The sequence below is a fragment of the Geotrypetes seraphini genome, chromosome 3, assembly GCF_902459505.1.
Source record: "Geotrypetes seraphini chromosome 3, aGeoSer1.1, whole genome shotgun sequence".
NCBI lineage: Eukaryota > Metazoa > Chordata > Amphibia > Gymnophiona > Dermophiidae > Geotrypetes > Geotrypetes seraphini.
In genome coordinates, this window is record NC_047086.1 from 143,346,338 (window position 1) to 143,373,069 (window position 26,732).

Below are 26,732 nucleotides of genomic sequence, written 5' to 3' on the forward strand. Positions count from 1 at the left end.
TGCCTTCCCCTCCCTGAAGGGCTGTATCTACAAGAGATTCCTCAATAGAACACTGTCATTCCAAGCTGGCAAATGGAATAAATGTCTAACCACCCTCATTTCAAATACACCCTCCTACCAAGCTTTCAGGAAATCAATCAAAACCTATTTCTTTGACAAATTTCTCTGACTCCCCCCTACCTTATTGTACTGCTGATATACTTACTGCATATCTGACCTATTTCCGGTCTTACCCAACCATTCTCGACTCCCTAATGTAATCGATCTACTCTACCAATATAATTGACAATACTCTCTGTAACTTCGCTGTCTATATACAGTTTTTTCCTCTGTAAGCCGCTCTGAACTGCTTCTGGTATTGCGTATACAAAATTAAAGTTATTATTATCCCTATAAGAATCAGGGCCTTACTTGTCTACATAATAGGTGTTGGTAAGTGTACACATGTAATTTTTTTTTTTTTTTAATGGCCATATGTTAATGGCAACTTTAGCACATAACCATTAATACAAAAATTAGAAATTCAGCCATTTTACTTCTACAGTAAAAATAGCCTTAGCATGGAAAAAAAAAACCTAGGCAAGTATGTGCTAAGGCAACTTTTTACCTCAGTTTAAAAAGAATCCCAAAATGATTTACATGGGTTGAAAGCATCTTACCTTCAAATAGGATGCTTGAAAATTGAAGGCCTTCCCTCAATGCAACTAGAGGTTCATGTGTTTTATTTTTAGTCATACAGAGAAGGAATTCTTGAAAGCATATTTAAGTTGGAGAAGGAAAATAAAGTACACAGACATTGGGAAATTGCCCTTTAAATACCTAGGGTGCAAACTAGTATAATGTCACAAGAAGTTAGAATAATTTATTATTTGATAAATAGTAGTAATAAAATAGTCTTCTTGTTTAACAATCTTCATACATGTACAGCATCTAAATAAAGAATTAAATATGTTTACAAATCTGAGTGGTACTTTCAGCAAAGAAAGAAATGTAGAAAAAAAGCAGATCCAAATGTCCACAGGTTAAAAGTACTTATAGATTTTATCCCAGTGCGGACAGTGTGAACATTTCTCCCATAATTAAAGCTGTATTGAAAGGGAGAAATAGTGAGCCACTGGGAGCGGGACCGCAAAAGACAAACGTGAATAGGGATGGAGGAGTGTTAGACCCTGATCGATTTTCAGAGGGTTGTGTTCATGAGGAGCTAGCTAAATAAAAGATAAACAAAGTGATAGGATTGGATGGTGTACATTTGAGGGTGCTGAAGAAACAGAGAAGTTTTGGTGGCTCCACTGACTGACCTTTTCAATGCTTCTCTAGAGTCAGGAGTGGTACCAGAGGACTGGTGAAAGGTGAATGAGGTCCCTTTCCACAAAAGTGGAAGTAAGGAAGAAGTAGGGAATTATAGGCTGGTAAGTCTGACTTTCGTGGTAAGCAAATTAATGGAAATGCTTTTAAAATAGAGAATGGTAAAGTTTCTGGTATCCGGTAAACCTAAGAACAGTACCGGGCAGAGCTTTGGATTATTGCTCAGAAATAGCTAAGAATAAGAAGGAAAAAACAAACAAACAAATTTTTTGTTTGAATCAGGTTGGGCATACTAGATGGACCATTTGGGTCTTTATCTGCCATCATATGCTATGTTACTATAATAGGACCAGAGGCAACATGAATTCACTAGAGGTAGGTCTTGTCAGACAAATCTGATCAATTTCTTTGACTGGGTGACTAGATAATTGTATAGAGGAAGTGCGCTAGATGTGGTATATAGCACAGTTACTTACCGTAACAGGTGTTATCCAGGGACAGCAGGCATATATTCTCTCACATGTGGGTGACGTCATCTACGGAGCCCCAGCGCGGACAGTTTTTCAAGCAAACTTGATTGAAGTTTCAAGTTTGCTACACTGCACCACGCATGTGCATGCCTTCTTGCCCACTAGAGGGCGCATCCTCACCTCGTGGTCCTCAGTTCCATAACCAGCAAAGAAGCCATCCCCGGGGAGGAGGGCGGGTTGTGAGAATATATGCCTGCTGTCCCTGGATAACACCTGTTACGGTAAGTAACTGTGCTTTATCCCAGGACAAGCAGGCATGATATTCTTACATGTGGGTGACCTCCAAGCCAACCAAAAAAAAAGGGGTAGGTGGGAGGATGGCAATTTAGGAAAACAGGTTTCGTAACACCGACTGGCCAAACCGGCCGTCGTTTCTGGACAAAGTGTCCAGACAGTAGTGGGAGGTGAACGTATGAACCGAAGACCAAGTGGCAGCTTTACATATGTCCTCCACAGGAGTAGACCGGAGGAAAGCAACAGAAGCTGCCATAGCCCTGACCTTATGCCCCGTGACTCGACCATGGAGCGTGAGACCAGCCTGAGCGTAGCAAAAAGAAATACAAGCCGCTAGCCAATTGGACAAGGTGCGCTTGGAAATAGGATGTCCCAGCCGATTAGGATCAAAGGACAAAAATAATTGAGGAACCTTCCAATAAGACTTGGTACGTTGGAGATAAAAAGCCAACGCCCTCTTACAGTCAAGCGTGTGAAGCGCCGCCTCTCCAGGATGAGAGTGGGGCTTCGGAAAGAACACCGGAAGAACAATAGACTGATTGAGGTGAAAATCAGACACAACCTTAAGTAGAAATTTAGGATGGGTGCGAAGAACCACCTTGTCATGATGGAACACAGTAAAGGGCGGGTCCGCAACCAAAGCCTGAAGCTCACTAATTCGACGAGCAGACGTGAGCGCAAGTAAAAAGACCACCTTCCAAGTGAGAAACTTAGGAAGAGACTTGTCAATTGGCTCAAAGGGAGGTTTCATCAGCTGAGCCAAGACCACATTCAGATCCCAAACTACAGGAGGAGGTTTCAGAGGAGGATTAACATTAACTAAACCCCTCATGAACCGAACCACCAGAGGATGAAGAGAGAGAGAACGTCTCTCTAGATGCCGATGGAAAGCAGCAATAGCACTGAGATGTACCCGGATGGAGGATGTCTTCAGGCCAGACTCGGACAAATGTAACAAATACTCCAGAACCGAGGACACCTGAACCAACTTTGGATCCAAATGGTGCGAGGTACACCAGGATGAAAATCTGGTCCACTTCTGGGAATAACAAAGCCGAGTAGAGGCCTTTCGCGAGGCTTCCAACACCTCCCTGACCGCCGAAGTCAGGGGGAAAGGAACCAAGCCGTCAGATGTAATGACTGAAGATTGGGATGCAACAGCGAACCCCGACTCTGAGACAGCAGAGAGGGAAACACAGGCAGAAGTAGAGGCTCCCTGACACTGAGTTGAAGGAGCAGGGAGAACCAGTGCTGACGAGGCTAACGAGGCGCGATGAGAATCATAGTGGCTCCGGACGACTTGAGACGAACCAACGTCCTCAAGATCAGAGGAAAAGGAGGAAATGCATAAAGGAATCTCCCTCTCCAGTCGAGAAGGAAGGCATCTGCCTCGAGACGGTCCTGGGAGTAAATTCGTGAACAATAGAGGGGCAGTTTGTGAGTCTCCGGGGAGGTGAACAGATCCACCTGAGGCGTCCCCCAGCGGTCGAAGACCTCGCGCAGAACTCGGGAGTTGAGCGACCACTCGTGCGGCTGGAGAAGACGACTGAGTTTGTCGGCTAGACAATTCTTCTCTCCCTGAATGTAAACCGCCCGCAGGAAGATGTTCTGGGACGTCGCCCATTCCCAAAGGCGCAAAGCTTCCCGGCACAGGGACCAAGAGCCCGTTCCCCCTTGTTTGTTTACATAATACATCGCCACTTGGTTGTCCGTCCGTACCAGGACCACCTGATTGCGCAGCAGATGAGCGAAGGCTCGGGCTGCCAGAAAAATGGCACGAAGCTCCAACACATTGATGTGACAACGACGGTCCTCCTCCGACCATAGCGCTTGAGTCCGCAGACTGTCGAGATGAGCTCCCCACGCGTACTCCGAAGAGTCCGTGGTCAGGACCTTGCGATGCGGAGGGATGAGAAAGAGCAAACCCCCGGAAAGATTGGAAGAGTTGGTCCACCAACGGAGCGATCGTCTCAAGGAAGGAGTGACCGTTACAGGAAGGGAGAGCGGGTCTCGATCCTGGCACCACTGGGAGGCCAAGGTCCACTGAGGGAGTCTCAGACGCAATCGGGCAAACGGCGTGACATGAACTGACGAAGCCATGTGGCCGAGTAGAATCATCAGCCGATGTGCAGAGACGGAGCGCTGCAGCAGAATCTGACGGCCCAGGCGAAGTAGAGCCTCCAGTCTCGACGAGGGCAGGAATGCACGAAGGCGAACCGTGTCCAGCACGGCCCCGATAAACTGAAGGGATTGAGCCGGGCACAACTGCGATTTGGGAAAATCTACCTCGAACCCCAGACTTTGAAGGAAGATGATAGTCTGTCGGGTCGCTGAGATAACCCCCTCCTGGGATGAAGCCTTGATCAGCCAATCGTCCAGGTAGGGGAAGACCTGCAGCCCTTGGGACCCTAGGGCAGCCGCTACCACCACCATACACTTCGTAAAGACCCGAGGAGACGAGGCCAGCCCAAAGGGGAGGACTCGATATTGGAGGTGCAACTCCCCCACCTGGAACCGTAAGTACTGGCGAAAGGCGGGATGCACCGGAACATGTGTACCGTATTTTCACGCATATAACGCGCGCGTTATACGCGTTTTTACCTACCGCGCATACCCCTCGCGCGTTATATGCGTGAGCGCGGTATACGAAAGTTTTAAAACATAGTTCCCACCCCGCCCGACGCCCGATTCACCCCCCCCCCAGCAGGACCACTCGCACCCCCACCCCGAACGACCACTCGCACGCGCTCCCACCCGCACCCGCATCCACGATCGGAGCAAGAGGGAGCCCAAGCCCTCTTGCCCGGCCGACTCCCCGACGTCCGATACATCCCCCCCCCCCCGGCAGGACCACTCGCACCCCCACCCCGAAGGACCGCCGACTTCCCGACAATATCGGGCCAGAAGGGAGCCCAAACCCTCCTGGCCACGGCGACCCCCTAACCCCCCCCCGCACTACATTACGGGCAGGAGGGATCCCAGGCCCTCCTGCCCTCGACGCAAACCCCCCTCCCCCCCAACGACCGTCCCCCCCCCAAGAACCTCCGACCGCCCCCCCAGCCGACCCGCGACCCCCCTGGCCGACCCCCACGACCCCCCCACCCCCCTTCCCCGTACCTTTGGAAGTTGGCCGGACAGACGGGAGCCAAACCCGCCTGTCCGGCAGGCAGCCAACGAAGGAATGAGGCCGGATTGGCCCATCCGTCCTAAAGCTCCGCCTACTGGTGGGGCCTAAGGCGCGTGGGCCAATCAGAATAGGCCCTGGAGCCTTAGGTCCCACCTGGGGGCGCGGCCTGAGGCACATGGTCGGGTTGGGCCCATGTGCCTCAGGCCGCGCCCCCAGGTGGGACCTAAGGCTCCAGGGCCTATTCTGATTGGCCCACGCGCCTTAGGCCCCACCAGTAGGCGGAGCTTTAGGACGGATGGGCCAATCCGGCCTCATTCCTTCGTTGGCTGCCTGCCGGACAGGCGGGTTTGGCTCCCGTCTGTCCGGCCAACTTCCAAAGGTACGGGGAAGGGGGGTGGGGGGGTCGTGGGGGTCGGCCAGGGGGGTCGCGGGTCGGCTGGGGGGGCGGTCGGAGGTTCTTGGGGGGGGGACGGTCGTTGGAGGGGAGGGGGGTTTGCGTCGAGGGCAGGAGGGCCTGGGATCCCTCCTGCCCGTAATGTAGTGCGGGGTGGGGTTAGGGGGTCGCCGTGGCCAGGAGGGTTTGGGCTCCCTTCTGGCCCAACTACCAAAGGTACGGGGAAGGGGGGTGGGGGCGTCGTGGGGGTCGCCAGGGGGGTCGCGGGGCGGCTGGGGGGGCGGTCGGAGGTTCTTGGGGGGGGGCGGTCGTTGGGGGGGAGGGGGGTTTGCGTCGAGGGCAGGAGGGCCTGGAATCCCTCCTGCCCGTAATGTAGTGCGGGGTGGGGGTAGGGGGTCGCCGTGGCCAGGAGGGTTTGGGCTCCCTCCTGGCCCGATATTGTCGGGGAGTCGGCGGTCCTTCGGGGTGGGGGTGCGAATGGTCCTGCCGGGGGGGGGGGGGATGAATCGGACGTCGGGGGGGGGTGAACGGAGAGTCGGGACAGCGCACGGAGAGGCGGGGCAGTGCACGGAAGTCAGGGGGGTGAACGGAGAGTCGGGACAGCGCACGGAAAGTCAGGGCAGTGCATGGAAGTCAGGGGGGGGTGAACGGAGAGTCGGGACAGCGCACGGAGAGGCGGGGCAGTGCACGGAAGTCAGGGGGGGGTGAACGGAGAGTCGGGACAGCGCACGGAGAGGCGGGGCAGTGCACGGAAGTCAGGGGGGGTGAACGGAGAGTCGGGACAGCGCACGGAAAGTCAGGGCAGTGCACGGAAGTCAGGGGGGGTGAACGGAGAGTCGGGACAGCGCACGGAGAGGCGGGGCAGTGCACGGAAGTCAGGGGGGGTGAACGGAGAGTCGGGACAGCGCACGGAGAGGCGGGGCAGTGCACGGAAGTCAGGGGGGGGTGAACGGAGAGTCGGGACAGCGCACGGAGAGGCGGGGCAGTGCACGGAAGTCAGGGGGGTGAACGGAGAGTCGGGCAGCATGCGCGGTATAATCGTGAGCGCGTTATACCAAAGTTTTTGTGCTTATCATCGTGATTTCTGCGCGCTATACACGTGTGCGCGTTTTATACGGGTGCGTGTTATTTGCGTGAAAATACGGTATATGCTTCCTTCAGGTCCAGGGAGCACATCCAGTCCCCCGAGTCTAGTAGAGGGTACAGGACTGGAAGAGACAACATACGAAACTTCTCCCGTACGAGGAACTTGTTGAGCCTCCAGAGGTCCAGAATGGGGCGTAAGTCCCCGGTCTTCTTCGGGACCAAAAAGTAGCGGGAGTAAAACCCCCATCCCCTTTGGTTCGGGGGCACATGCTCCACCGCCCGAAGGCCCAACAAGGACCGGGCCTCGGACAGGAGAAGAGGAAGCTGGTCTCGGCAGCAAAGAGAAGCCGCCGGTGGATGTTCCGGTGGCATGGACAAGAAATTCAGCGAGTAGCCCTCGGAGATGATCCGGAGCACCCAAGCGTCCGACGTGATCTCAGCCCATGCTGGAAGAAAGGCCTGCAGTCGGCCCCCGATAGGAAGGGGGTCCTTTGACAGTGCGGAGGGGGCCTGCCCCCAACCGCGCATCACGTCAAAAAGACGGAGCGGGTTTAGACGCTCCTTGCGCCTGAGGCTTTGGTTGGGACGCCCTGCCCTGCTGTTGGGGACGTCGGGGCGGAGGCCTGGAAAAGGCCGGCATCGACTTCTGCGGGTACCGTCGCGGAGGAGGTCTAAACGGCTTCTGCGGCGGAGCCCGGGGTTTGGGACGGACCAACGAGGCAATAGAGCGCTCGTGCTCAGACAAACGCTTGGTCGCCGCCTCCAAGGACTCATCAAACAGCTCTGAGCCAACACATGGAAGATTGGCCAGACATTCTTGTAGGTTCGGGTCCATATCCAGGGTACAGAGCCATGCCAGATGGCGCATGGCCACTGCGAAGGCTGACACCCGAGAGGCGAGCTCAAATGCGTCATACACCGCATGGAAGAGGTAGAGACGCAGTTGGGACAAATTGGACATAAAAGCCCCAAAATCCTCTTTATGGGAATCTGGCATGACTCCATAATACCTCGGCAACGACTTCACCATCTGTCTCAAATAAGATGAGAAGGTGAATGCGTAATTCAGGACCCTGGTCGCCATCAAAGAGTTGGAATAGAGGCAACGACCAAACTTGTCCAAGGCCCGTCCCTCCCGTCCGGGGGGAACAGCCGCCGAGACCCTGGACGGCTGCGACTTCTTCAAAGCTGACTCCACCAGCAGGGACTGGTGGGACAGCTGAGCCTTATCAAAGCCCTTGCACGGAACCGTGCGATATTTCGACTCCATCTTAGAAGGCACCGCTGTGACTGTAAGAGGGGAGTCAAGGTTCCTCAAAAAGGTCTGATTAAGCACCTTATTGAGAGGCAACCGAGGCGACTCTCGAGGAGGGGAGGGTAAATCCTGCTCCTCCAAAAACTCCTTCGTGTACTGTGATCCTGCTCCCAGATCAAGGTCCAAAGCCCTTCCCATATCCAGAATGAACCTCGAGAAAGAGGAGGGCTTCGAAGGCGGGGAGGGAGATCGAGACGAGCGCCTCGCCAAGAAGGAAGGAGAAGCCTCGCGTGAGTATCGAAGTTCCTTCCCCGTACCAGACCCCGAACCCCAAGAAGCCGCACCGAGCGATCTGGACGGGGTCGGGGACCGCCCATGCCCCGAGGAACCCCTACAGGAAGTCCCCGGGGTATGGGGCACCGAGGCACGCCCCTTTCGTCTTGGCGAGAAGTCCCTCGAGCACTCAACCTCAGACGAACGAAAAAGCCTTGGGTTATCGAGGCGCAGTTCGGAGACCCGCAGGGTCTCGGCCCCGGTCGGCGAGGAGCGACCGTGTCATCGAGGAGACGCCCGATGGCGTTTGGGCTTCCTCGACCGACGCTTCGCCCGAGGCCGACCCGAGGGCGAGGAACCCCGGGAAGACCTCGACGAGGACGACGAGGTAGAGATCCTCCGAACCCGCCGCACCTTGTCCCGAGGCCGCACACTCCGCTCAGGCTGGTCAACCGAGGTCGAGGGCAAGGTCGAAGCCGAGGCTGAAACCCCCCCCAGGCCCGAAGTCGAGGGCACCGGTAGCGAGGTCACGGACGCCGGGGCAGCCGATGCCGAAGCCTGCTGAAGGTGCGTGAGGGCCCCGGACAGCTCCGAGGCAATGAGAGCCCGGAGCAAATCCTGAAAGACGGGAACCCCCATCATAGTTGGCAGGTCCGGGGCCGTCGGGTGCTCCCTCGAGGGCGACCTCGGTACTGAGTATTCCCGCGGGGCACCCGACTTCGGCGCTCGGGGCAGGGCCGAGGACGACCCACTCGCCCCCGCCGAGGAGCTCGAGGATGGCTTCTTCGAGGCTGAAACAGAAGCAGGAAGTGAGGACTTACCCTTCGCCGACTTCGGGGTCGAAGACACCGGCTTCGATGCCGGAGGTTCCCGGGGCGAGGACGAAGGAGTCGAGGCCGAGGTCAAGGCCGAAGCCGAAGCCGAGGCCGACGTCGAGGCCTTCCCCGCCGCGGGGTCAACAGCAAAGAGCTCCTCCATACGAGCTTGACGGCGGCGGAGAGCTCTTCGTTGAAAAGTGGAGCACTGGGAACAGGTGTCAGGAGGGTGTTCAGGGCCCAGGCAACGCAAGCACCACCGGTGAGGGTCGGTAATCGACGGGAGCCGATCGCACCGGGTGCACTTTTTAAAGCCCGTCATAGGACGGGACATGGGCCCAAAAACCGGCCGGGAACAAGCGAGGTCCTGCGGCCGCGGCTACCGGGAGCCCCCGGAGCCGAACAAAAAAGTTTTTTTTTTCGACGAAAACTGAAAGAAAAGAAAGAAAGAAAAGTAAATTAAGCACAGCGACCGTGAAAAAACACACAGCCGCGGTGTCAGAAGGCTAAATTCAAAGAGCACAATTTCCACAGGGCTTCTGGCTCCGCGGAAAAAACTGAACTGAGGACCACGAGGTGAGGATGCGCCCTCTAGTGGGCAAGAAGGCATGCACATGCGTGGTGCAGTGTAGCAAACTTGAAACTTCAATCAAGTTTGCTTGAAAAGCTGTCCGCGCTGGGGCTCTGTAGATGACGTCACCCACATATGAGAATATCATGCCTGCTTGTCCTGGGATAATTAGATTTTAGTCAAACCTTTGACAGTGTTCCACACAGAAGTCTAATAAATAAATTAAGTGCCCTTTGGACGGGCCCCAAAGTCACAGACTGGGTCAGGAGCTGGTTGAGTGGAAGACGACAGAGGGTAATGGTCAATGGAGATTGCTCCTAGGAAAGGGATGTTACCAGTAGTGTGCCTCACAATTCTGTTCTTGGACCTGTTCTTTTTAACATTTTTATCAGTGATATCACTGAAGAGCTGTTAGTTAAGATTTGCCTCTTTGCTGATGATACTAAAAGATGATACTAAAATCTGCAATAGAGTAGACACCCTGGATGGTGTGAAAAAAAATGAAGAAAGGCCTAGCGAAGCTTGAGGAATGGTCTGAAATTTAATGTTAAAAAATGTAAGGTCATGCATTTGGGCTGCACAAACAAGAAGGAATGGTATAATTTAGGGGTGAAGAACTTATGTACATGACAGAAGTGTGGGACTTGGGTGTGATTGTATGTGATGATCTTAAGGTAGCCCTTCTAGTTTTCGCTGTCACCTTTTCAACCTGTTTGGCCACCTTAAGATCATCACATAAAATCACACCCAAGTCCCACTCTTCTGTTGAGCACATACGTTCTTTATCCCCTAAACTGTACTTTTCCCTCAGGGTTTTGCAGCCCAAATGCATAACCTTGCATTTTTTAGCATTAAATTTTAGTTGACAAATTTCAGACCATTATTCAAGATTCACTAGGTCTTTCTTCATATTATTCACACCATTCGGGGAATAATTGCACATTTTAGTATCATCCGCAAAAAGACAAATCTTACACAGCAATCCTTCAGCAATATCATTTATAAAAATGTTAAAAATAACAGGACCAAGAACAGAACCTTTAGGCACACTACTGGTAACATCCCTTTCCTCAGAGCAATCTCCATTGACCACTAAACAGCCCACTTTAGGATCCATCACGAGAGCACTCAGTTTTATTTATTAGATGTCTGTGTGGAACACTGTCAAAGGCTTTGCTAAAATCTAAATGCACCACATCTAGCGCACTCCCTCTATCCAATTCATCTAAAACTGAATATGGCTAAAATGGAGCTGCTCATCTTCCCACCTAAACCCACCTCCCCATTCTCCATCTCTATGGACAACACTCTCATCCTCCCTGTATTGTTTGCTCACAATCTCAGGGTCATCTTTGACTCCTCTCTCTCCTTCTCCACCCAGATAAAACATATTGCTAAATCCTGCTGCTTCCTCTATAATATCACCAAAATCTGACCTTTCCTCTTTGAACACACTACCAAAACCCTTATCCATGCCCTCATCACATCACACTTAGATTACTGCAACTCGCTACTCTCAGGTCTTCCGCTCTGCCCTCTTTCCCCCTCCAATCCATCCAGAATTCGGCTACATGACTCAAGTCCAAGATAATAGCCCACCTCTTCGAGAGTGCTTTCAACTCCTAACTCTTCTCACCTTGGATTCTACATCTACATATACATTGTCTGTCTGTCCAAGTTAGACTGTAAGCTCTTCTGAACAGGGACTATCTATTAAATGTCAAATGAATAGTGCTGTATATACCTTTCAGCGCTATAGAGGTGATAAATAATAGTAGTAGTAGCAATAGAATGACACAAATGCATATCAAGGTGAAAGAGGATATGAATATTATCAGTACAGATTAAACAAGTTTTTTTATTTTTATTTTTGTTTTTTATTTTATTTCTTATATACCGTGAGGTTCAAAGCGGTTTACAATGAAGATAGATTAAAAATACATTAAAATGAATCTGAAGAGAGGAAGTGACGTCATCGCCGCGGATGGGAGCTTAATCTGAAAGCTCCGTTCGGGCCCGGCGATCTAACTCTTCAAAGTTGTGTAAACGGCGCTTTTTTCTGCTTCCCGAGTGGTGGTGCGGTGGGTGAAGGCTAGGAGAACCCCATGGCAATGCGCAAAAAAAATTCCTGGATATAAACCCGGCCAGTGCACGATGGAGCAGGCGCTGGGCCGGGTAGCACGTGGCGGAGCGGGCCCGGAGACCAGCAGCGGGGAAGCGGCGCGCTTGAGTGGCGCTATCACGGCGGTTGCCGACATGCTGGTTGAGTCTGTGCAGGTGGATGCCCCGCCGGAACCGCTTACTAAAGCGGACATGCAGCGCTGGATTACTGAAGTAAAATCGGAAATTTCGGCTGTGGCGGTGCAGGTCCGGGAAGCGGTGCAAGAGCTACGCACTGATTTGGTGGAGGTGGGCACCAGGGTGGAGGTTGTAGAGATGAGACTGGATAGCTGCGAGGAGAATGTGACCGGGGTGCAAAGATCCTTAGAGACTGCCTCTGCTGATTATCAAATCCTCCTGGATAAGGTTGAGGATCTGGAGAACTGCACCCGGCGCAATAATTTGAGGGTGCGGGGTCTACCGGACTTACCAGAGTATAAAGATGTGCGGGCCACTACTATTAAGCTGATTAGGTGGCTGTTACAGGATGATGCCTTGGAACTGGGTCTTGAGCGGGCGCATCGAGCTCTGGGTCCTCGGACCTCTGATCAACCTAAGGATATTGTCCTCTGCCTCCTGAGCTTCACTCTTAAAGAACGGATCTTCCGCAGAGCCCGGGAGATGGGCACAGTCACCTGGGAAGGACACCGGCTGGAGTTCTATCAGGACCTGGCAGCGGGCACGCTCCAGAAACGTCGGGCGTTCAGAGAAGTGACTAAAGCAATGCAGCGTAGTAATTTGCGCTACCGATGGACTTACCCCTTTGGGGTGGTGATTACTATCAATGGAGTTCACACAAAAGTCACTACAGTGCGAGAGGCTTGTGGCTTGTTGCAACAGGCGGGTATTGAAATTCCGGAGGTGGCTGTTCCTGCTGGGGGAGTGGTATCTCATAGAGTGGCGCCTTCCACCCCCTCCCGATGGCAACGTGTGGAGAGAGGATCCCGGAGCGGGAGAGGCGGCCGAGGAGGTGGACCTCCTCTTCCAGTCGCCGCTTCTACATCCAGTGCCCCCCCTGAGGGCTGCCTGACTGTGTTTGTGTATATGGACCCCTCCTTGGAGCTAGGTGCCTGGACCTGAGTAATGGAATGGTTCAACGAGGGGGTTATCCGTGGACTGGCTCTGGGGGGGGGTGGGAGGGGGCAAGTTGACGGGTTATATTGGTGCACTAGGGGGGAATGTTGTCTTGTGGGGAAGGGGGTGGGAACAGAAGGGGGGAGTGATGTGGGGGTTGGCGGGTTGGATGTTGGGGATTGTTGTGGGAATTGTATATTGACAGTTAGTGGTATGTTGTGGGGTTTGTGTAAGGGGCCTTGGGGATGGATCACTTCCTTGACTGCTGGTGGGAGATCTGTGGACTCTCACTATGGGGGAGGGGGGGGAGGGAGGGGGCGGGAGATTGTGGGGACAAGTTGGCGGGGGTTGGGTTTGCATTGCTACTCTTTATACTGGATTATGGAGGGATTCCGGTTAGTCTCTTATAACATCAGGGGTCTCAATTCCCCCAATAAGAGACGAGCTTTTTATAGGGAACTGCAGCGCTTGCGGGCTGATGTTTGTTTTGTCCAGGAGACACACCTACTCCAATCCCATGAATCCCTAGTCCCATGAATCCCTAGAATCCCATGAATTCTAGATTTCCTCAGGCCTATTGGGCTTCCAGGGTGGGCACTTCTAAAAGGAGTGGGGTGGGTATTCTTGTTCGTAAGGGGATTCGATGTGAAGTGCGGAGGGTGGTGAGGGACCCACAGGGTAGATATATAATGTTGGAGGCTTTGATAGAGGGGGTCTTGTACTCCCTGGTTAATGTCTATGCTCCCAATGAAGGGCAAGGGGTCTTCTTTCGTGAGTTGGTGCCTAGAATTCTCCGGTTTAAGGGGGGTGCCCTGGTTCTGGGGGGGGGATTTTAATCTTACCGTGACCCCTCATTTGGATAATTCAGGGAGGGCGGATCAGTATGGGAGGTGGGATCGTAAACTGTTAAGGGAGGCCTTAGCTACTCTGAATGTGGTGGATTGCTGGCGGTGGCTTCATCCATCGGTTAGAGATTATACTTATTTTTCGGGTATTCACTCCTCTTATTCTAGAATTGATTTTATTTTTGTGGAGCGGGGACTGCTCCGGAGGGTGGAATCGGCGGGGATTGAGTCCCTAACATGGTCGGATCATGCCCCAGTTTGGTTGCGGGTACGGGGAGAGGGTGGTGGCTCGGGACGCAAATTCTGGCGTTTTAATGATAGTCTCCTGGATGATCCTGAGGTGGGAGCACAGATTGAAGGGTGGATACAGGACTATTTGGATGTGAATGTGGAGTGTGGTGCTTCGTTTGAAGCGGTTTGGGAGGGGTTAAAGGCTACCCTCAGGGGCAGATTGATATCCCTGGCCTCTGCCCGGCAACGTAAACGACGGGAGGAGGCGGCGGCTTTGCTGATTTTGATTGGTCGGTTGGAGGGCTTGCATAAGCGTAGCCCTTGGGATGTTGCATTACGGGAACATTTGTTTCAGGCACGCCGGGATCTTCAGGCTTTAGACCTGGAGCATTTACACCACAACTTACAGCTTCTTAAGCAGCGTTATTTTGAATTTTCTAATAAAGCTAGCCGACTGGTTGCCCATCGTCTGAAAGTGAGGCAGACGCGCAATCAGATTCTCTCGCTACGTGCAGCCTCTGGTGAGTTGTTGCGGAAAGAGGATGCTATTCGGACACGCTTTGTAGAGTATTACTCCCATCTCTACGCATCGGACACTTCTGGGTCCTTACCAGACCTGGATGCTTATTTGGCTTCAGCGGAGTTGCCCCGGATTGCGCAGGATGATGTGGCACGGTTGGACCGTCCTCTCACGTTGGTGGAAGCTCGAGGAGCGTTGCGTTCTATGCCCCTTGGTAAATCGCCTGGATTGGATGGTTTTACTGTTCGATATTATAAACGCTTTCAGGATCTTTTGCTGCCTCCTTTGTTGCGTTTTCATAACTCCTTGCAAAAGAATAGTGCCCTCCCCTACTTTATGAGATTAGCGGGTGTGACGGTGTTGGCCAAGGAGGGGAAGGATCCCCTGCAATGTGCTTCTTATAGGCCGATCTCGTTATTGGGGGTCAACACTAAGCTTTTTACGCGGATCTTGGCTGACAGATTGATGAGTTGGATCCCTTGGCTGATCCATCCGGATCAGTCGGGTTTTGTAACGGGAAGACAGGTGGGTGACAACACTCGTCAGGTTTACAATTTGTTTGAAAGGGCAAGGGGGGGAGTGAGGGAAACGGTGTTTCTGTCGGTCGACGCTGAGAAGGCGTTTGACAGGGTCTCCTGGCCTTTCTTGTTCAGGGTTTTGGAATCTATTGGTTTGGGTCCGCGCATGCGGGATTGGATCCAGATCCTTTATACTTGCCCCATTGGATGTATTAAGGTCAATGGGGGCTACTCGGAGACTTTTTCGCTAGCACGGGGAACACGTCAGGGGTGTCCTCTTTCACCTCTTCTCTTCGCCTTAACGATAGAACCCCTGGCGCAGAGGGTGCGGCTGAATCGGGATATTAAGGGGGTTACGGTGCCGGGTGGGGATTATAAGTTAGCATTGTTTGCGGATGATCTCTTGTTTACGGTGGAGGATCCTGAGGGTTCCCTGCATACTATCTTACGGGAGCTGGATGCTTATGGTAGGGTCTCGGGATTTCGTGTTAATGTTGGGAAGTCTGAGCTCCTTAACATCAACTTGGCTGATGACCGAGTGGCTTACCTCTGAGATTGGTTTTCGTTCCGGTGGGTTCAGCATTCTCTCCGTTACCTCGGGGTTTACTTTGGACCTCCGGGAGTGGATCTCTATGATCTTAATTCCCCCCCGCTATTTCGCCGTATTCGTCAGGATTTACTTAGTTGGAAAGATCAGTATTTCTCTTGGTTGGGTAGGGTGGCAGTTGTGAAAATGATTTTGCCGCGCCTTTTGTTTTTGTTTCAAGTACTGCCGCTCTGGGTGAGTAGGAACACGTTGGAGGGAGTTCAACGGCATATCTCTCACTTTATTTGGGCTGGAAGGAAACCTCGGGTGAGTAGGACGGTCTTATGTATGGGTAGGGGTGATGGCGGGTTGGGGGTCCCTAATGTGGTAAAATATTATCAGGCGGCTCAGCTGCGCACCATTTTAGAGTGGCAGACGCAGACACCGAAACTGTGGGTGGAGATAGAGCAAAGTTTAAGTGGAGGGGTACCTTTGTTACATCGGCCTTGGTTACCGGGCAGGGTGCGGCTGGAGGGTGGCCTGTCCTCGGTGGGAACTTCATTGAGGGTTTGGAATCAGACCCGGGGTAGTCTATTGCTGGGTAGGCGCCATTCCTGGTTTACCCCATTAAGACACAATCCAGATTTTCTACCGGGAAGGGGTGGTGGAGTGTTTGCTGATTGGGAAACTAGGGGCTTAGTGTGTGTGTGTCAATTGTAGGATCCGGTTCTGGGCCGTATTCGACCCTTTACGGAGTTCCGGGGTAGGTTTGGTTTTGGGGTGAGAGATTTGTTTCCTTACATGCAAGTGGTTCATTATATCAGGGCCTCGGGTCTTTTGAGGGATCTGAGGGGGGGTAAGACTCCCTTTGAGCTGTTGTTAGGACCGGTGCTCAGGAAGGGAGCTCTCTCTGCTATATATAGATGCCTCAACTGTCGGGGGACCCCACATTCCTACATGAGGGCTTGGGAGGGTGATTGGGGCTCTGCTATATCCTGGGACACCTGGGGGGATATCTGGTCAGAGATTTCTTCGGCGGGTATAGCGGCCTTGTTGATTGAAAATGGATATAAGGTTCTTTTTCGTTGGTATTATACCCCTCAGGTGGTGGCTCGTTGGCAGGGAGGTGCGAGTGCTCTTTGTTGGAGGGGCTGTGGGGAGGTGGGTACCTATTTTCATATGTGGTGGCAGTGTGGGCGGGTGTCTGGGTTCTGGATTGAGATTTTTTCTCGGGTGTCTCGGATCCTGGATATCCCTATTCCAGTGGATTGGCGACATGCCTTGTTGTTCTGGCATCAATTGGATTTAGCTTGGGGTGATTCTATGTTCTGTAAGCTGGCCTTTACTGCTGCTAGATTAGCTATTGCCTCCCTTTGGAATCAGGTGCTCCCTCCCAAGTGGGCCATGGTGGAGCATCGTTTGCTTACTTGGCAACTTCTTTACCATTTAACAGCTCTACGTCATGGCAAACTTCATGGCTATGCTCATATTTGGCGCAGATTTCGGGCATCTGTGGGGATTAGTGGCAGGGGTGGACTGGAGCACTGAGCCGACTATGCGGCTGGACTGGGATAGCGGAGACTGGGGGGAACCTTTATTTGTATCCCTATTCCATTCTTTGGTTTTTTCTCTTTGATATTAGATGCTTCTCGACCTAATTGGGTGATGTGGGAACTGTGTTTTGTCCCTGGGGGGTGGGGGGAGGGGGGATTTTGACTGTATTTTGGTGGGTTTTGTAGTTTGTTATTGTTGAATTGGGGGGATGATATTTGTATTTGTTCTTGGCTACACTTCGGGTGTTTTTCTCTTTCGGAGTGTGGTTGATTGCACTTTATTTTCTTGCTGCTGTATGCTATATGTTTATGTTATGCTTGAGGTGTATTTCAATAAAAGCTGTTATTTAAAAATACATTAAAATAAAATAAATAAAAATGGTACTTTGGATTTCCCTAGCTGTCCCAAAGGCTCACAATCTAGCTAAAAGAAAAGAAAAGAGATTGGATCAATAAGACAAGACGTGCAAGAAAATATTGAAAGAGGACTGAATCCAAGATGGAACTCTAAGGAATGCCAGAGATTAAGGGCATGGGTGAGGGAGTTTCTGAGGCCAATAAACAAGAAATGTCGTACTGGTAAGAGAGGAGTAGAAAATGAAGGAGCAGAACCAGAGACATGAAAATCAGCTACTCTCAGGAAAAGTATGAGTGATTAACTAAAGCAGCAGCACTGCATTGAGCAAAGAAGTGCTCAATTCTTTCATCAAACTTTGAGGGCTACTTCTTGAAGGCTGCCAGTAACAAAGGTATAGGCATCACAGTAGGAATGGCCATGTCCTCGTGTGTTGGTTGAGAAGTACTAGAAACAGGGTTCCAGATCCATGGAGGCTGTCACACCCTCTCTGATGCCATGGAGGATGAACAGTCCTCATGTTGCAGGGTGCTTAGAGAATATCTGTGAGCTTGGTGCTGTGTTTTGATAAGGAGCAATGTCAAGATGACCTATCCTCGGTCTGACGACCAGCATTTCATACCCTTGGCACTGATGAAGACAAAAAGGTATCCTTCCTCTTCTTCGGGCAGACATCAGAAAGAGATTCCAATAACCTCTAGTTGTGCTTGATGTCAATAGTGATTGAAACATTGTAAATGTTAATGAATTCTTGGCGACCAGTGCAGCTCTGGGATCGGAGACCAATGTTCCCAATTTTGCTGTTGATGGCTACTATATCTTTCAACCTTGATAAGATTACCCCAACAAAAATCTTCTTGAACTTTCATAGTCACAAAGCACTATCTTAGACATCTGTGAACAAACCCTATAATGAGATGGATAATGGTTGAATCCTAGGCATTGCAGGCACCAACTATGGGTATTCATAATGGATGTGGTCTTGCTGCTCCAGGAACACTTTTAGAAGACGCAGGGTATCTTCTTTTTGGATATATCATTCAGAAACAACTTGATGTTGAAAAATATCTGGAAAGGGTACTTGAGGTTAAAGGAGGCCTACACAAAGTGGAAAAGAAAGTGGAAAAGAACTGACACAAAGTATTTCAGAGTTTTTAAGAAACAAGTGCTTTGGTGACCACAACCAGAAAACTAAAGACTAGCATGGTTCCGTGTGGCAGCAGCAGGCAGGAACAGAGATGGTTGAGAACTCTCAAAAGTTCAGTTTTCAGTGCCAAAGAAAAGTTCCTGTGTGGACTCCATCACATGGCATCACCTCTCTATGAGGATTTTATTATCCTGCTTGTCCTCGGAGAAATAGGTGCATCTAAAAAAGAGTGGAGGAGTAGCCTAGTGTTTAGAGCAGTTGCCTTGGCACCCTGAGGTTGCGAGTTTGATTCCCACGCAGCCATCTTGTGATTCTGGGCAAGTCACTTAACAACTTCATTGCCCCAGGTAAAAAATAAGTACCTGTCTAAAATATGTAAACTGCTTTCATTGCAAAACCCCAGAAAAGTGGTATATCAAATCCCTTTACATTTTACCTTCCCTGTGTAAAAAATGCATCATAATATAAAATTGTGCTGCCAAATATACATGCTGACAAGATTATGTGTATTTGTATTTTATACCTTTATAAAATAGACATGAAATAGATGTGAGGTTTACTTGGCATTTCACACAGATGCTTTGTTATTAAATTATCTCCATTAACCTACAGGATCTCTCAGGTTAGAGAAGTCAGAGTTGCTGCAGATGTAAAGTAGCTGTTTTTAGGAAGACTTAGGAGGACTTACCTAGTTCCTTTCTTTGTCACCTCACTTTCATATTCTTCCTGCAGTTGTTCCAGTTTCCCTGGAATGTATTCCTTGCAAATTCGGATGGCATCACTCCACATTCCAGCTTCCTACATTTTCCCCAAAATTAAAAACTCAATTAAAACATTAGAACTCTTCTGATAATCCCCTTTAGTTGCTAGTCTAAGCTTGTACATTAAGATTTTCATGACCATATACCAGGATGCAAAACTAATCTAGTAATCCATTCTAGAAGCCAAAACCAGCAGTCGCTTAATTTAAAATCATTAATAGTACTAGCCTTTTCTTTCCTTTCATATACTATATTCTCTCATATTTATTTTTCTTTTCCCAGTGCATTTCCTCCCCCATCATCCTTCTCATCAATATACTATCTCTTTTGTGTTCAAGGCAGTTTTAAATGCAAGTACACACATTATTACCAGCATACACTTGCTCTATTTTAGGCAGCATTTCATTAAAAATAGCTTCCTTTTTTTGCATATGACATTTGAAACCACCTTCGCTGAGACATCAAAGCTCGTCACTTAACACTTCTGCACTACCCTCATCATCCACCAGGGTTTAAATTAATGTTTCTCAACCTTCTTCTATATTTTTAGGATTGCCAGAATCGATATACATTAGATTTGCTACGAAAACAAAGTAGATTGGATGGGAAAATTAATACAGACAAAACAAAGTATCAACCATCATCAGTATAGCACACCCAAATGTATAGCTGCTTTCAAAAAGGTAAACAAATAATGGGTTGGTTGATCACCTTTTTGAAAGCAGCTATACCTTTGAAAGCAGCTATATTTTTGAGTGCACTTACTGATGATATCATTTAGACTGTAAGCTCTACTGAGCAGGGACCATCTCTTAAATGTCTATCAGCTCTATAGAAATGTTAACTAGTAGTAGCAGTAATAGATGTTTTCATTCTATAAGAAAACACTGCAGAAAACTTGAAATAATTTACTGATTAGAGCAGTATTTCTCAGCTTAGTCCTGGAGTACCCCCTTGCCAGTCAGATTTTCAGGATATAAGAGCATAAGAATAGCCTTACTGGATCAGACCAATGGTCCATTTTGCCCAGTAACCTGTCTTCACAGTGGTCAATCCAAGTCACTAGTATGTAGCAAAAATCCATTTAGTAGTAATCCTGCATGCTACTGATCCAGGGCAAGCAGTGGCTTCCCCCATTGTCTGTCTCAATAACAGACTATGGATTTTTCCTCCAAGAAATTGTCCAAACTTTTCTTAAAACCAGTTACGTTAACTGCTCTTACTACAAACTCTGGCAACACATTCCAGAGCTTAACTATTCTCTGAGTGAAAAAAATATTTCCTCTTATTGATTTTAAAAGAATTTCCCTGTAACTTTGAGTGTCCCCCAGTCTTTGTAATTTCTGACGGAGTAAAAAATTAATCAAACCACTTGTACCCATTTTATACCACTCATAAACTTGATTTGCATACACATTATAGGCAAATTTCTTTCATGCACATTCATTGTAGATATCCTGAAAACCTGGCTAGCAAGGGGATACTCCAGTATCGAGTTGAGACACACTGGTTTAGAGTAAATTCTTATAATTTAGCTAGTCAATTTACACTGCAATATGATTTCTGTTCAATTCTTTATTTAGATACTGTACACGTATGAAGGCTGTTAAACAAGCAGACTATTTTATTACTACTATTTATCATATAATAAATGATTCCAACTCCTTATGACATTATACCAGTTTCCACCCTAGGCATTTAAAGGACAATGTCCCAATGTCATAATTTTTGCAACACTGAAGGAACTGCACTAATGAAACGGATTACAAAGAAGAAAGTAAACATTTACTTAAAAGATGTGTAGATAATTAAAGCTTACAGTATAAGAGGGCTCTCTTCTGTGATTGTGATTGGTTACTACAACCATAAAAAAAAATGTGACCAAGACTCACATAAATTGTGTTATATAATCAGGATTCTTAAAAATATTGTGAATTTTGCAAAAATACTGAATGCGTTGTCAGTAAATTAAAATTTAGCAGGGAAGAGACTAAGAATTGCATATTCTCATGCTAAGATTTCAAAACAGTCCTCTTCATTTACCTATGATTGAAAACTTGTTGATAACAGGTGTGCTTGGAAATCTGGTGATCTGTCATTTTAAATGTGGTCACTGTGTACCTTGTAAAATTATACTGGAGCTGAAAAAATTTATGAATCCAGTAGACATATCACTTGAAACACTTCATGGTTAATCAGTGTATTCTTATGCAACATGCTTTTGGAGTACTTCAATGTTTTTGCTTCAGTCTTCCCCATAAATGTAAGAAATAGATATCAAGTTAGAGTATTCCTTCATAGGGAACATGGATTTCTCATCTCAAAGCACAGAGCCTTGTGGGTTTTATAGTTCTAGTCACTGGGTTTACATTTTCTAATAAAGGTAACTTTGGATTGCTCTGATTCAATTCATATGGATATTGATAGAGTCATTGAAAAGCTCTTCTACCATTTTGGTTAATCTATGAAAAGAGGTGTTAACAGTCTGCCATGCAGGTTTGTTCCATGATATGGAATATAGAATTGTTATATTTGTCAATTTTTAAAAAACATTTTCTCTTCACAGAATATAATTGAGATTTAGGAACTCTGAAGTAACCATGAAATGCTGGCCAACTTCAGATGTCTTATGGATGTTTTGATTTAAATGTCAGTTGGATGTTTGGAAAAAGTGAAGTTACTCACCTGTAGTAGATGTTCTCCAAGGACAGCAGAACATATATTCTCTTATCTAAATGACATCTGACGGAGCCTGGCATTGATACTATCTGACCGCACATGCGCACTGCCTTTCCTTCAGCCTTGTTCATGTAGGACCAGAAATAGACTTCAAAAAGCTTAGAGCAGGGATGCCCTATACGTCGATCGCGATCGACCGGTAGCTCAGGAAGGCAATGTGAGTCGATCGCAGAGCCCATCCCGGGCTCCATGATAGACTCGTGTTGCCGTCCCAATCTACCGGGCCTATCAGCCATCCTCTCCCCGATGTCAAAGATGCCGACACCGGGCATCCACTTTAGGCTGATTTTTGTCATTTTGGGGGGGAAGGGGGGGAGGAGGGGGGCCTGGCGCCAGTGGCAGCGGCAGCAGCAGCCTGAAAAAGAAATCATCCTGGCCGGGGCTGGTGTCTTCCAGCAGCCTTCCTATTTGGCCCTCTCCCTTCTACCTGCTTCTGGCCACACCCCCTGCTCTGCGGCTCTCTTCGGCAACTCAGCAGCAGTGATCGACAACAAGTTTCTGACGTCGGGGCCTACCCTCTGCGAGTCCCGCTTGTTTCAACTTCCTTTTTCCACAAAGGCGGGACTCGTAGAGGGAAGGCCTTGATGTCCACAGCCTATCTTGATCACCGCTGCTGACGAGTTGCTGAAGAGAGCCGCGGAGCAGGGGGTGTTGACGGGTGCAGGTAGAAGGGAGAGGGCCAGATGCAGGACTCGTGGGTTAGGGAGGAGAAGAGAGAGAGAAAGAGAGAGGTGAGGGAAACAAAAGGAAATATTTCATACTGGGTGGGCCGGAGTAGAGGGAGGGTGGAAATATTCTGGCTACAGGGTGCAGTAACAAAGGAAAAGGGGGGAAAGCTGAAAATGGAGATGGTGACACAAAGAAGAGAAAGGGTAAGCAGGACCTACTAAATAAGGATAGAGATACAGAGGGGACATGAAGAGGAGGTGAAATAGAGACATAGAAGTAATGCTGAAAAAGTGTGTTGGGGGGGGAAGAGATAAAGACATTGAAAGGGCAAATGGTGAACATGGGGTAAAGACAAGGACAGAGACAAATGAAGATTCTGAAAAAGTGGTGAGATAGGGATATAGGTGAGATGGATACAAAGAAGGGTGATGCTGAAAAATAGGTAGAATGGTAATTCTGACAGACACAGAAGGGAAATGCTGGATCAAGGAGAGATGGGGCTCAGGCTGGATGGAATGGGGAGAAATGCCTTGTTGGCCCGGAACTTCCTCTCCTACGTCAGAATTGACGTCAGGGAGCGGAATGCTGGACAGCACGATGCTTCTGCAGGGAAAGCTTGGGACGGCGGTGGCTTGGGGGCTGTTCTCCGATGGCGGTGGCAGCAAACCAAGTGGCTTGGGGGAGGGCAAGGAGAAAGAAAGAAAGGGGGCAGACAGGGAGACAGAAAGAAGGGGGAACAGGGAGACAGAAAGAAGGGGGAACAGGGAGACAGAAAGAAGGGGGAACAGGGAGACAGAAAGAAGGGGGAACAGGGAGACAGAAAGAAAGGGAGGCAGGGAGACCGAAAGAAAAAGTTGGGGGAGAGAATGAGGTCTGGAGGAGAGGAAACGTACAGGAGGCTGAAAGAAAGGAAGAAAGATTGGATGCACAGTCAGAAGAAGAAAGTGCAACCAGAGAATCATGAAATCACCAAACAGCAAAGGTAGGAAAAATGATTTTATTTTCAATTTAGTGATCAAAATGTGTCTGTTTTGAGAATTTATATCTGCTGTCTATATTTTGCACTATGGCTCCCTTTTACTAAACCGCAATAGCGTTTTTTAGCGCAGGGAGCCTATGAGCATTAAGAGCAGTGCGAGGCATTCAGCGTAACTCTCTGTGCTAAAACCTACTATTGTGGTTTAGTAAAAAGGGAGGGGGTGTATTTGTCTATTTTTGTATTTTGTTACTGAGGTGACATTGCATAGAGTCATTTGCCGTGACTTCTTTGAAAAAACCCACAATGTGAATAATTAACATTTTCTCTGCCTTTCAGTGTGCTTTGTGTTTTTTAAAAAATTTTATTGTTGGTAGATCGTTTTGACTTAGTCATTATAAAAGTAGCTCGCAAGCCCATAAAGTGTGGACACCCCTGGCTTAGAGAATACAACTCCCAGAGAAGGTGGGAGGGTATTTGAAAACATATATCCTGCTGTCTATGGAGAACATCTGATACAGGTTAGTAACTTTGCTTTCTCTAAGGATAAGCAAGACTTTATTTCACAACTGGAAATCCCTAGATATCAGGCTTACTTTATACAACAAATAATGATCATAGGAACCTGCAACAGGCAAGGCCAACAAGGAACCAATTAATAAACTAATAAAAGCAAGGGAAAATGCAGCTGGAACAGAAGAAAAAAAATGGGAGGGTGGAGTTGGAATCTAGACCCCAAACAAATTTTGCAGAACTATCTGTCATGTTGGGAATCCTGTTCAAAGCACTAGTAAGATGTGAATGTGAATATATGGACTAAAGAATATATGGACTAAAGAATATATGGATGCAAAGCTCATCAATAGAGGCTGACTTCAAGTGGGCTACCCAATACAGCCATAGCTCTAATCAGAAAATAATAGTAAATATTGAAGAACTAAGGCCAGCACTGGGCAGACTTGCACGGGCTGGGGAGGGCTTCATTGGCTGGGATGGTGCAGATGGACTGAACTTTGATGGAGACTTCAGTAGTTGGAACCTAAGCGCAGTACCGGGTAGCGCTTTGGATTTTTGCCCAGAAGTAGCTAAGAAGAAGAAAAATTATTTTTTTAAATTGAATCATGTTTGGCAGACTGGATGAACCATTTGGGTCTTTATCTGCCGTCATCTACTATGTTACTATTGTGAACCATGACAACCTTCCAGAGTCAGTCTAGCCTGAGTATAAGTGAAGGAGATGCAATTCAATTGGATAAAGTGTGTTTACTGATGGCTGCCCTCATCCTGTTTGAATCAAAAGCTAGGTGAACTGCCTATGGGCTTTAGTCTGTCTCCAGATAGAACGCCAAAGCTCGTTTGGAGTTCAAGGTGTGCAGTGTGCTTTCACCAAAATGGGCATAAGATTTTGGGAAAATGTTGGCAGAACAATTTACTGGTTTAGAAGGAATTCTGATACTATTTTAGAAAGAAATTTAGGATGGGTGTGGAGAACCACTCTGTGATGATGAAATCTTGTGTAAGGTGAATCTACTATTATGACCTGAATCTTGCTGATTGCACGCTGAAGTAATCACTACCAAAACCAAACCTTCTGTTTTAAGTGGCTAATAAAGAGTTTTCATCAGCAAGGTGAAGATGACATTGAAGTTTCATGACACTGTCAGAGGACTGAATAGTGGTTTTGACAAAAGCAAACCTCCCATAAAACAAACAATAGAGGCTGTACATACCATACCATACATTTTTCTTTTATACTGTAAATTTCAGTTAGGATTCAATGCGGATTACAAGATTAAGAACAAGACATGAACTTTGAATGAGGATAGGAGGTAGGCTCCTGAGATTTTGTCATAGGTCAAAGGAGATGGGCTTACCTTCTGCAATGTGATGATAAGCGCTAATTGCACTGAGGTGAACGTTTATGGAATTGGTTTCAACCCATACTTAGAAAGATGCAGAAGGTATTCAAGCAGTTTTTTTGAGGGCAGGAAAAAGGGATCTAGGGCCCTGCCCTCATACCAGACAGCAAACCTCTTCCATTTAAATTATATGACCTCTTGGTGGAATTTTTCCTGGAAGTGAGCAAGACCCAGGAGACACCATCATGCAGCTGAAGGAATTTAAGTTCTAAGTTTTCAACATACAAGCCATGAGGGCTAGGAATTGAAGACTGGGGTGTAGAAGAGACCTCTTATTCTTATTGATGAGAGTTGGAAAGCAGTCTTCAGATGTTAATGCCTGAAATAGAGGGAGCCATATCTGCTTCAGCCAACAGGGCATGAGGCTCATGGCCCCTTGATCCGTTTGAGTTTTAGCAAAGTCTTCCCATGAGAAATATGGGAGGATATATGTACAGAAGGACCTTCCCCCAACCAAGGAGAAAAACATCTGACAGTAGTATGAGAAGTGATCTCAGTCTTGGACTGTTACTGAGATGAGTGACAAAAAGATCCACTGAGGGTGTGTCTCATGCTTGGAAGATCTCCTGGGCAACATCCATATTGACAGACCACTCAGTAGAATACTATAATTTATATTCAGCTAAAATACCATAAAGTTCACTGTGAATTACAACTGAATACAGCTGGTCAATTACTAGGTAAAACAGATCATAAAAAGGTTTCATGCTTAACAAATTACAATATTTAAGCAAAAACAATTTTATATTTTTACAGTTAAAAAATCATTGAATAAGAGAGTTCTCAGTTTTTTTCCAAAAAACATATATAATCCATAGCCATACAGATTTCATCTGGGACAGAATTCAAGATTTTTGCAACCTAAGGAGAGATTGCTCAAAAATCTTTCTGTATCTTACTCTACACGTTCTGGCCTTGTAATAGTGGTAACAAAAAAGTAATATAATATAGTGCTTATTCATACAAAGATTTAAAGATCATAGTACTTAACTTAAAAATAACTTGTTCCCTAATTGGTGTGGCCTTTTCATATCTTATCTATAATAATAATATGCTAAGCGCACATGAGCATTCTTATCCCGTGTTCCCTGAGATCTGATCTGTCGGGATGTGGCCGGCAGAGTGCGCATGTGCACGTCGAAGGAC

The 26,732-nt window shown here is 48.2% G+C and overlaps 1 protein-coding gene across 2 annotated transcripts in view; it reads right to left on the bottom strand.

Annotated features, from left to right (window-relative positions):
• The window catches only part of IFT172 (intraflagellar transport 172), a 413,076-nt gene that overhangs the window by 109,808 nt on the left and 276,536 nt on the right, over nucleotides 1-26,732 (bottom strand). For both annotated transcript variants that reach the window (XM_033936511.1, XM_033936510.1), the window contains one exon: nucleotides 19,211-19,320. In XM_033936511.1, coding sequence (XP_033792402.1) covers nucleotides 19,211-19,320 — 110 coding nt within the window. The remainder of the gene's footprint in view (nucleotides 1-19,210; nucleotides 19,321-26,732) is intronic.